Raw genomic sequence first — 12,857 nt, forward strand, 5'->3', positions numbered from 1 at the left:
TATCAGTGTCGAGTCTAATTTTATTTATTTATTTTTTGCCACGCTGCAGTAAAGGGCCAGTGCACCGTTGAAAGATTTAAATGAAGATGAGTTGACAAAAAAGTATATATTGCACGGAAAAATATATTTGTAGAGTAGTGTATTTCATATCCAGTTAATGTTAATATATAAAAAAGTTGATGATATATATTACCAGTTTGATGTCAGTGATGTAGAAATGCTTTTGTTTGTGGTGAGTGAGTGTGAAGCCTAACAGGAGGTTTTTTTTTTACAATTCAGTCAATGTTAATATGAATTAATAACATTCAACAAATTAAGAAGTCTTACTTTAATCTTCAGAATTTAGTTCATGTGTTAATGTTATTTTGAGTAATGTGTTAATGTTTATGAGACCAGTTACTGTGAAACAACTTGTTGAAATGGAGAGAATAAAGTTTTTATTTGCATTTCCTTCAGAATTGTGGAATTAATTATTATTCATTTAAAAGAAGGCATAAAAAGCAGAACTATGGGTACCGGCCGATATCACTGAGAAATTTAGTATTGGTGCTTACAACTTACAATAAATTAGTTTTACTCTTCCATTTACAGTTTACTAAACCAACCTTGATTGAGTGACTCTGAGGCTCATTAACACTTTGTGCAATGGCCTTCATTATATTCTGTTGGAGACATACTGAAATATTTTATAATCTACAATTTGTCAGTATGTATTATATTAGAAAATAGAACACAATGTAGAATCAATCGAGATAACAAGACTGCCTTCTGCATCTAGAGAACTAAATCAAAATGGTGGAAACTTCATTGATCACTCTAGGATGAAACAAGGTTCTCTGGGATCATGGCCTGATGAATTAATAAGGTAAAGACTCATTTGGAATAATGAAGACGGATCTGCACTGCTGTAGCAAAGTCTCTTTGACTCAAGAGCACTGCATCTCATTCTCATTACCATTTTATAGTCTGAGGAGATTAAAGGAGTGTAGGAAAAAAATGTGTCCCATACTTCAGAAAAAGAATGTAATATATTGTTGCTATATTTAGTCTCAGCTTTTAAATTATCCAAATGTGGGCAAAGAACACCCTGATTTGTTTTCTTGCTTGGTCTGAGCAGCAGCTTTGGGAATGAAAACAGGTTTCTGTTGCTTTCTTTCTCACATATACCATTCTGCCTAATTTTTTTCTCTCTTCAAACACTAACCAGAGAATGAATTTTGAATGCCTGGAGCTGTGCTGCATCACTAATTAGATGGTTTTAGGCCATAAGAAAACTGTAGCTGGTGTTGGATTGCTAAGCCACACTGCAGAAATGCCAAACCTTTGAGGCTAGACATGAGAACTTGTTTGTATGGAGGCAGTTAGTGCTACAAAATACTGGTTGCCAAGTAGAGGAATATGGTGCAAAACAAATACTATATATATATATATATATATATATATATATATATATATATATATATATATATATACACACACACACACACAAATATATATGACATATATATATATATATATATATACACACACACACACATATATATATATATATATATATATATATATATATATATAAATATATATATATATATATATATATATATTTATATATATATATATATATATATATATATATATATATATATATATATATGCGTTACACATATATATATGCACACACACACAAGGTATATAAGTTTTACAGAAAAATTATTCAATCCCCATTGCAAATCAGGTTTATTGCAACCAAGCCTTGGTGGAATTTGAGGTATGCTTGGGATCATTGTCCTGTTGGAAGGTCGAATGTCGCCCAAGCTTCAGCCTCCTCACAGATGGCCTGAAGTTTTCTCCTAGCATTTCCTGATATGTCAATGAATACATCTTGCCTTCCACATGCTGCAGGTTTCCAGTGCCTGAGGATGCAAAGCAGCCCCAGAGCATCACCGAGCCACCACCATGCTTGACTGTGGACAGAGTGTTCTTTCTTCATTCTTCTTCCTCCAGACATACCGCTGATCCATTGTGCCAGAAAGTTCCAATTTTGTTCATCGCTCCACAGAACAGAATTCCAAAACTTCTGTGGCTTATTTATATAAGTGTGAGCTGACTTTTCTTGTACTTTTGGGTCAGTAATGGTTTACTGTACATCTTGGAGTTCTGGCATGGAAACCTTCTGCATTTAGTGCGCACCTTTCTGTGCTCACTGAAACCTCAGTGTCTGTTGCCACCAAGTCTTTCTGCAGGTTGCTCAAGGGTTTTTCACAACCTGCCTTTTCAGAAATCTGGTTGCAGCCGTTGATAGCTTCCTTTTTCTGCCCCGCCCAGGTATTTCATGCATTTTCTGCCTCTAGCCAGTTCAAGTATTTCATGTGTTCCAGCTCAAGCACACCTGGTGCAACTAATGAAGCCCTTTATTAGTTGCATCAAGTGTGCTTGAGACAACACCTGTTTTACATATTTGTGCTGTTGTGAGGGATTCTATTCAGCGGTTTGAATAATTTTGAAACTGGAGAAATCATTATATGCAGAAAGCATTTTCAGTTGAATTTTGGGAAACCACTTGAAGCATTCATTGTATTGAACTATTTCAATTGCTTTTGTTTGATTTGTTCATTGCAAAGAGCTGAAAGTCTGTAAATTTTGACAGTAAACCTGATTTGCAGGTTACACAATAGTCATTTAATATATGCAGATCGCTTCCTTAGTGTTTTATTTTGTAATTATTATTCTATTTTATACAGGTTTAAAATGAAGGACATGTGATGTGATGTGATGTGATGTGATGTGATGCAATGTGTTATGTTATTCACTCACCACTTCAGGCAGGAGCTTGGTGGACAGATCATGAATGGCTTTGCCCAGGATACACATGGAGGACAAGATGAAAATGACCCCCAGTATCACACAGGCTCTGATGATGGTGATAAAATTCATTTAAAATGACTAAATCCTAGCAGGACAATTAAACAATAAACAATTAGATCATCAAAGCCGTAAAGCATTTTCCATAGAATTTCCCTGCATTCCCCTTCTAGCGTTTGTTCCTATTTTAAAGTATTACTGCTTCCATGATTAAAAAAAAAGCTAGATATGCTGGACACAGGTCTATCAGTCCTGCTCTCAATAAGCAGCCCAAAAGCACATATCCTGTCTGTGACATTCAGCCAATGGGCACCAACTGTTCAGCATTCAGGACGGAGCCTGGTGTTCATTCTTCTCCATTACGACTCCACTCTCACTCTGCCTCATTTGGGAGAAAAGGACATTTTCTCTGTCTTTAAGTTGTATACTTGACACCTCTTAAAGTCATTATGGGCCAAAAAGACTAGAATAGCAGTAATTATAAATGCCTGAGGAAAAAAAAATGGATTGACTGGTATCATGATATAAAAATATTTAATGTTTACATCCCTGTTAAATTCTTTAATGCTATTACTTGAGCAACAAAATCACTTTGATTTCAAACTTATATTCTATATTACTATTCTATATTCTATATTCCATATTACCCAAGTGTTACACAGTTCTCAAATTCCCCTACACCTCACAGGCAGATGTGCATAATGTTTACCTTTATTTTAATTCTGGGATATTGTAGCTTTTTGTACTTACATGTACTCTCTATGGGCTGAATGCACAGCAGCTGCGTTGCTGTAGCGCCAGAGCACGATGACAGATGACAGCACGTCTAATGTGGCATCAAACTGAAATTCAAATGGTCAGCCATTTGTAAAGAAGATAGGCTTAACATAGGATTTTTGACCTAGAATCTTAACATTGAGAGACTTCACGCTGGAAGAATGTGACACATACGGTATGCAATAGCCTCATTATTTGCCATTGTGATAGTATCTTTTTTTAAGCACTTTTGAAATGGTATACTATATATTTATATTTTATCACATTAATTGAAATTACTCTTATGATGACATGATCTCTAAATAGGACAACTAACATTATTTAATATTTCAAAGAGTCTGATCTTATGTCCTGATGTCACATCCCACAATAATACTACCACTACCATGATATAAAACTCTTCGACACCCGTGATGAAAGAATTTGTCTCGTTAAACTCTATTAATCAAATCTGTCAGTTTCAAAAATCCTGCTTGAGACAACTGACAAATGAACAATGTAAGCATGACATTGTTGTAATTAAAGTAAGTGAGTTACAATGGCAAATTTGTACCCATCACAAGTTAACAAATTAGCTAGCCATATTAAATGCAAATTATTGAGAACTTACAGCAAATCCAAAGGCTGATGCACTGTGTCGCATGAAGGATACAGCTAAACAAAAGGGGAGAATAAAGAGACAGTTAACACATGAATACTTATCATATTACATCTATTTTTAGGAACATTATCTTTGTTTTGATGAAATTAGGACTTTTTTGTGTGTGTTGTTTTGAAGAAAGGAGCTCTCTTGCGCATTTTATCTTAAAGGTATTTTATCATAAACCAAAGGCATTCAGTCTTATCCACAAAGAGCCTATCTACATGCAGGTTTTCATTCTGACCAAGCAGGAGCCACCGCTGACAGTCAACTGATAGGAAAGGTGGAATCACGATATCCCTCTCAAATAATTATGGTGGATGTAGGCAAGTCACCCTTTTGTCAGAAGAAGTGTATGAACCCCCTGAGCAATACCAACAACAGTGAAGTGATGTGGCGCAATGACCACTCACACATCTTTACTGTAGATGAGGAGCTGTTTAGCAGCTTCTGTTGAAGGGTATGCAAGGTATACCCTACTCAAGGTGTTTGCATTTAGGAGTGTTTTCCTTGATTGTTAAATCACTCAGTTAATCCTCAGTCCCTGCTTCATCCCAAAGAGCCAAACTGACAGGCACAGGAGATCTGGCTGGCAGTGCTAAAACTTTCCAGGTCTACTCAGGAAAGAAGCTGCCAAGGTGTCATCTCAGCACCACAAGGCCTAGTTCCTGAATTCTGTGCAAGGTGGGAAGAATCAGTGCTTGAGACAGAAAGGTATGCAGTAGACAATGGGGTCAGACATGGGCCAGGGCATCCTGTCTCAACGGGTTGTGTGGCTCTGATGGGATAAACACAGTTGGCAATATGTTGACTTAGAATTGGTGAAAAGCTCCATCTTTGCCTTTCTGAACTTGTCCCACTGTAGGTAAATCACTCTCAGTGATGGTAACCATGTGTGGGTCTACCTGAAGAGCTTCCATGCAAGGCAAAGAAAGCAGTCCTGCCTTGTTTTCGCCTTTATTGTTTAATGACTGTCAAAACATTGTCTAAGCAGACTTGTATGTTATGATGTCTCAGAACCTCTGGAAAAAAACATATCGTGATTAGATGGACCACCGTCAGTTTCAGTTGGTTTGTATGGTCTGATCTCATGCCATGAGGCCACACACCACCTGTGAGGGGGACATTTGTGGTGACTATTTCTATCTAATAGGCCATCACTCTCAAGCAGACACATTGCATTAGGAAGGCCTTGCATCACCAGGAAGTTTGAGCCTGTGCCCCTCTCACTGAGATGAGGACATATTTGTGCCTAATTTATTTTGAGTTCAGTCATAGGCTGGCTTATGAAAGTTTCTAGGTTTACAGCAAGACAAAGGAAACTACCGCTGCTGCTGCTCCCATCACCCACTATCAACAACCTAGCATCCTCAGCAGGGTCCAGTACAGCATGTAATGGCCTGGCTGAATCCGATTAGCAATAATGTCCACCATATGTTGGGGTGACAGGATTCCTAGCAGTCTCAATAAATCTTTTAGTGTTAATGAGCTCTTTTCGAAGTTCATTATGAGACTGAGTTTTGTAATGTGAACAAGGAGGTGAAATGGAACCGTCAGCTGTGTCCTCTGGTTTAGTGATGGTGGTCATTTTGTATGTTGTACCAGATCTCCAAGTCTTCTGAACTCATTTTGAATGTATTTTTTTTTAAACCCACGGACACTCACAAAGAATGATTACAAAATATTAATACAATCTACCTGAGACAAGTATACTGTGGAAATCAATCAATCAAAAAATCAATCAATTAATCAATAATCCAATCCTATTTAATGCTATTTGACATGATGCTTATGTTTTCTAGTCTTGTCTCTTACTGACACACACAGTTAATTAGTTAGACTTCTTACTTGTTCATGTAGTGTTTGCAGGGGAAAGTATTATATGTGTGAATTACATCAAGATACAAAGTGCCTAGCAACTAGGCTTTAGTTACTTCCTTGTAGGTCTTTCTGGACCTTTAATGATCATTCTGTTCTGTTTTCGTCTGCCTGGGTTTTAACCCCAGCTTTAGATTCTAGTAACTATGATTTCTGATTATTCTTCCGCTAATAATCATGTTCCAAGTGGGAGTTTACATTCTGCAGCTCTCCTGTACCCGACTCATTAGAGTCACTCAATCAGTGTACATGGAAAATCAAGTAATCTCAAAATCTTAAAAAGCAATAGGCCAGTCACCCTGTGAGAAGCATAGTGGAAAACCTGGTGATAATGTTATATGTATATGATAATGGTAAAGTTAACAAGTTGTTGGCTTTCGGAGAGAGAGGGAATGGATTCTTCACCAAAACAAGGTCCATTATATTAATGAAAGCGGAAAGGTGCAGTAAGATACAGTGAGGGAAAAAAGTATTTGATCCCCTGCTGATTTTGTATGTTTGCCCACTGACAAAGAAATGATCAGTCTATAATTTTAATGGTAGATTTATTTGAACAGTGAGAGACAGAATAACAACAAAAAAAAATCCAGAAAAACGCATGTCAAAAATGTTATAAATTGATTTGCATTTTAATGAGGGAAATATGTATTTGACCCCTCTGCAAAACATGACTTAGTACTTGGTGGCAAAACCCTTGTTGGCAATCACAGAGGTCAGACGTTTCTTGTAGTTGGCCACCAGGTTTGCACACATCTCAGGAGGGATTTTGTCCCACTCCTCTTTGCAGATCTTCTCCAAGTCATTAAGGTTTCGAGGCTGACGTTTGGCAACTCGAACCTTCAACTCCCTCCACAGATTTTCTATGGGATTAAGGTCTGGAGACTGGCTAGGCCACTCCAGGACCTTAATGTGCTTCTTCTTGAGCCACTCCTTTGTTGCCTTGGCCGTGTGTTTTGGGTCACTGTCATGCTGGAATACCCATCCACGACCCATTTTCAATGCCCTGGCTGAGGGAAGGAGGTTCTCACCCAAGATTTGACGGTACATGGCCCCGTCCATCGTCCTTTTGATGCGGTGAAGTTGTCCTGTCCCCTTAGCAGAAAAACACCCCCAACGCATAATGTTTCCACCGCCATGTTTGACGGTGGGGATGGTGTTCTTGGGGTCATAGGCAGCATTCCTCCTCCTCCAAACACGGCGAGTTGAGTTGATGCCAAAGAGCTCCATTTTGGTCTCATCTGACCACAACACTTTCACCCAGTTATCCCCTGAATCATTCAGATGTTCATTGGCAAACTTCAGACGGGCATGTGTATGTGCTTTCTTGAGCATGAGGACCTTGCAGGCGCTGCAAGATTTCAGTCCTTCACGGCGTAGTGTGTTACCAATTGTTTTCTTGGTGACTATGGTCCCAGCTGCCTTGAGATCATTGACAAGATCCTCCCGTGTAGTTCTGGGCTGATTCCTCACTGTTCAACTCCACGAGGTGAGATCTTGCATGGAGCCCCAGGCTGAGGGAGATTGACAGTTCTTTTGTGTTTCTTCCATTTGAGAATAATCGCACCAACTGTTGTCACCTTCTCACCAAGCTGCTTGGCAATGGTCTTGTAGCCCATTCCAGACTTGTGTAGGTCTACAGTCTTGTCCCTGACATCCTTGGAGAGCTCTTTGGTCTTGGCCATGGTGGAGAGTTTGGAATCTGATTGACTGCTTCTGTGGACAGGTGTCTTTTATACAGGTAACAAACTGAGATTAGGAGCACTCCCTTTAAGAGTGTGCTCCTAATCTCAGCTCGTTACCTGTATAAAAGACACCTGGGAGCCAGAAATCTTTCTGATTGAGAGGGGGTCAAATACTTATTTCCCTCATTAAAATGCAAATCAATTTATAACATTTTTGACGTGTTTTTTCTGGATTTTTCTTGTTGTTATTCTGTCTCTCACTGTTCAAATAAATCTACCATTAAAATTATAGACTGATCATTTCTTTGTCAGTGGGCAAATGTACAAAATCAGCAGGGGATCAAATACTTTTTTTCCCTCACTGTAAGATAAGATAAGATAAGATAAAACTTTATTGATCCCACACTGGGGAAAAAATTCCCTTGTTACAGCAGCTCAATTACACAAAAAACCGATAGGAAAGAATAGTCATTAAACAGGACCAGAATAGAAAAAAATGTCTAATATATACATATATACATATATACATTATATATATATATATATATATATATATATATATATATATATATATATATATATATATATATATATATATGCTATTACTGCTATTATTTATGTGTGTGTGTGTGTGTGTGTGTGTGTGTGTATATATATATATATATATATATATATATATATATATATATATATATATATAGATAGATATAGATATGAATAATAGCAGTAAAAATTATAATAATGGTAATATGTACACTATGAACACCTCAATGTAAGTACAGATGAGTAAGAACATGGATATATACAGATGAGTAACACCTCATTTATATACAGATAAGTGAAAATTGGAATATTGCACAGTTCACAGTAGAGGGTGAGCAATAGAAAGTAATAAATGAATAAATGTTCATATTGCAGGATATTGGAACGTATTGGCTGATGATGCAAAAACAGCTAGCAGTGCCACAATATGTTGTTTTTGCATTAAAGAGTCTGACTGCTATAGGGATGAAGGATCTGCGGTAGCACTCCTTCATACACTGAGGGTGCTGCAGTCTGCTGATGAAGAAGTTGCTCAGGGACCTAATGTCTCATACAGGGGGTGAGAAGAGTTGCCCATGATTGATGGCAGCTTTGTTAACATCCTCCTCTCCCCCTCCTCTCCTCTCTATGCTGTCCAGAGGGCAGACCAGGACAGAGTTAGCCCTCTTCACCAGTTTGTTAAGATGTTTCCTGTCCCTCTCTGTGCTCCTGACTCCCCAGGAGACTACTGTCCTGCACACACCAAAAGACCTCAGTTTTCTCAGCAGGTGGAGACAACTTTAGCTCTTTTTTATACAGGACAGCTGTGTTTATGGACCAGTCCAGTTTATTGTTGAGGTGAACACTCAGGAATTTGTACGTCTCCACACTCTCGATGTCAACACCCTGGATGTTCACTGGTGTAGTCCATGGTGGCCTCCTACAGAGGTCGACCACCATCTCCTTTGTCTTGCTGGCAATGAGGTAAAGGTGGTTTAACTCACACCAGTTGACAAAGTCAGCGATGATCTCCCGGAATTCCTGATCATTCTCTTCTGCTACTCATCCAACAATGACAGTATCATCAGAGAACTTCTGCATATGCCAGCTGCTAGTTTTATGCCTGAAGTCCGCTGTGTACAGGGTGAAGAGAAAGGGAGCGAGCATTGTACCTTGTGATGCTCCCATGCTGCTAACTACCAGATCAGACATACAGTGCTGGAGCCTCACATACTGTGGTCTGTCAGTGAGATAGTTGGTGATCCATACAGCCAGATGGCGGTTAACTCCAGCTCCCAATACCTTCTCCTAAGTAATGATGGCTGAATTGTATTGAAAGCACTGGAAAAATCAAAACAACATGATCCTCACAATGTCAACACATGTCAACACAATCCTCACAAATCCTCACAATCCTCCCAGTATTCTCCAGGCATAATATGGATGATATGAGAGTAATCTCCATAGCTGTGATCTGTGCATTAGATAAATAATGGCGTCATCAACCCCAATGCCTGGTTGGTATGCGAACTGTAGGGGGTCGAGCTCTGGGCTAACCAGGGTCCGCAGTTCTTGCAGTACATTCCTCTCCATGGACTTCATCAGGTGAGAAGTTAAGGCTACCAGTCTAAAGAGTTTGGGCTCCCTAAGATGCGCAATTTTGGGTACTGGATCCAGAACGATAGCAATACTGTGTGGTTCCTGGCTAAAGATGCTAGTCTACTGGCACAAGCAAAAAGTGGAATGGGAAAATCGCAGTAACTGTACTGGGAAATATGTGTACACGATGAATTGTTTAAAATGAATCAATTCAGGCAAATAGTGCAATAATTATGACCATAAATGAGCAAGACCATCGATTGCTTCTGTTTCTAGCTCTTTCTGTCTCCACCATTATTTCTATTTAACATAGTTTACTACAGATGTAAATGTTTCCTTCAGAGTGCTTTGTTTGTTTCTCCTCTTCTCTTGTGAGGAGAGAAGTTTCCAGTTCTATTGATCTGTAAATTCTAAATCCACAGGCAGAGTACAATGAGTCATAGCAGTACACCTGCCAGTCTTCGCATGCAGCCCCAGAGCAGCTCCATCCTCTCTGCATTGTTCAAAACCTGACTGATGGTATAATGTGTGGCCTTGACTGGCATACTTGCTCTGGAATACAAATGAAGCTCTGAATGTTGAAGAGAATTTTATCTAGGCAATAGATGCATGGGCAAAGCTGGTACATGCATAAATCCAATGGTGTTTGTTTAGCCATGTCTCATTACAAAACAGTGAATGAGGATGTCCATAGCCGGAGAATCAATGAAAAAGACATTCAGTCTTTCAGTCAGCTTATATGTTGGTGGCTTTCCAATATAGATTTTTGACTGTTGGTTAGGAAATCCCTTCAAAACATCAGCTACATGTACAGCAAATCTGATGTAAGATTCTTTAAATCTCTTGAAATATTCAGAAATACTTTGCGATTGCAGTAAAAAATAATAATAATAATTTAAAAAAAAGACTTTTGTGAATAGCTTTTGGGACCGAGAGCTCTGGACAGCTAAAAGAGTATTTCTATCTTAACTTTCTATTTCTCTTGAGTATAAATCCTCCCTTTGCAAGTAATTGGTGAGATGAAACACCCAGAGTTATCACCTCGAGTAGCAAGAAAGCACTGAAGAAAGCTTTGTCAGCTTCTTTACTTCTTAATAGCACAATCATTTGCTCAAAATGTCAGTTTTATTAGGTTCCAGGTACTGACTTCCTTATATCTAATTTGGGTGGGTTTCCTTCACATATTCATCACAAATTTGTTTCACAACCAATAATGATGCCTTTGTTGTGTTAAGGCATTCGTGTATTTTCTGCTCTTACAGTATGCAGGCTTCTATAATGCATATCACATTTCATGTTTTTACTTTTCATTGTGCATGTAATGCCCTTTAAATTTAGGAAGAATTTTGAAAGTCTGGAAAGTAAGCACCCAACCTAATTGTTGCTTTCCGAGGCCTAATTAATGCTAAAGACTTAAGACTTAGGGTCTGTCCAAAAGTCAATGTATCTATGGAAATATATCCTTTGATCAGGGAATTAAAAAATGATAATAAGAAGAATAATCTTGTATTTGTAACATTTGTATTTGTAGAACAACACCCTCACCTGCCAAGGGCGCTTCACAAAGAAGAAAATAAATCCAGTTTTGTTTGTATGGCAATTTTAAAAGCAGAGATTGTCACAAAACCGTTTTAGAAATTCAGATGCAAATCTAAATCCCTAATGAGCATGCCAGTTATGACAGTGGCAGCAAAACCTCCAAAGACAACATGAGAAAGAAACCTTGAGAGGAACCAGATTGAAAAGAGACATATTGTCTCGGGGTAACACTGAATAATGGGATTTTGATTATTAAAGTAGATATTTTTTTACCTCAACTTTGTAAACTGTTTTATAGCTTTGTGGGGAACAAATGTCCCTACAATGACAAAAATATCTGACAGTTTTGACCTTGCAGGGACATTTAGCTGGTCCTCATGAGAAAAAAAAAAAATGGGGCTGAGCTTTTATTTAAAAAAAAAATATTTTAACCTTTTAACCTTTTGGTTACTGCGATAAAGGTTGTGGTAAGATTTGGGTGTGGGCACAGCATTTCGGTAGCAGCATTAACAATTATGTCAATAGAATTACAAGGACAGTAAAACAATCGTGTGTGTGTGTGTGTGTGTGTGTGTGTGTGTGTGTGTGTGTGTTGAGAGATCTCCATCTTTGTGAAGACTGGTAATGACCACGGTGAAAGTCGCCCACGACAGTAAGCCTCAGTCTCGGTGTCAGCAGAGGGCTGGGATGAGAGGAGTTTCTATTACAACATGGTGTGTGAAATGAATTTCAACCGAATCCTTATGCTTCAATGACTGATGTAGATTTTTCAGCATTATCCCTTTTATACCAATAAATCACAGATAACCATTATTATCATGATTTCATTTTATTGGGGTAAGATATTTCCTAGGGCAGCGAATATGTCATATTGTACTAGGTAAGAGTCCAAATCATCATTTTCTGTTACCTGAAGTATTCATTCATGTTGTCTATTGTGTTCGCACTGGTAAGTTCAACCAAAAATAGGTTATCTAGAAAACAACTGTCCAACCAGATTGCACAGATAATATCTATGATTCTTAATGATTTGGTTGGATTCCATATGAAATAATTGTTTGCAGTTGGTTTGACTAGTTGAGAAAAGGCCTCTCTCTCCGGATCAGTAAATTTACCAGCCATTCACGATCCAATTCCTTGTCACATTAAGAATCTCCACTGAACCTCAGACAGACAAATCTGCATCTGCAGCATGCGGCAAGTGAAAAATTGAGCACTCTCCCACTGTCATCTTTAATAATTCAGGACCTACAGTGCTGGGTCATTCTGAGAGAGTGCTTCTTCCCCAGTAGGACAGAGTTATCTGCTTCCTCTCCATCCCTCTGTGTCTTCCCATTCAGCTCTGCTTGTGTATGAAG

General features: G+C 38.4%; 1 protein-coding gene across 2 annotated transcripts in view; it reads right to left on the bottom strand.

Annotated features, from left to right (window-relative positions):
• Positions 1-12,857, bottom strand: part of tmem163a (transmembrane protein 163a) — a 60,933-nt gene that overhangs the window by 17,481 nt on the left and 30,595 nt on the right. For both annotated transcript variants that reach the window (XM_017469193.3, XM_047156181.2), the window contains exons 3-5: positions 4,250-4,293; positions 3,613-3,704; positions 2,815-2,911 (exon numbers count right to left, since the gene is read on the bottom strand). In XM_017469193.3, coding sequence (XP_017324682.1) covers positions 2,815-2,911; positions 3,613-3,704; positions 4,250-4,293 — 233 coding nt within the window. The remainder of the gene's footprint in view (positions 1-2,814; positions 2,912-3,612; positions 3,705-4,249; positions 4,294-12,857) is intronic.

Source organism: Ictalurus punctatus, chromosome 6, assembly GCF_001660625.3.
Source record: "Ictalurus punctatus breed USDA103 chromosome 6, Coco_2.0, whole genome shotgun sequence".
Classification (NCBI taxonomy): Eukaryota; Metazoa; Chordata; class Actinopteri; order Siluriformes; family Ictaluridae; genus Ictalurus; species Ictalurus punctatus.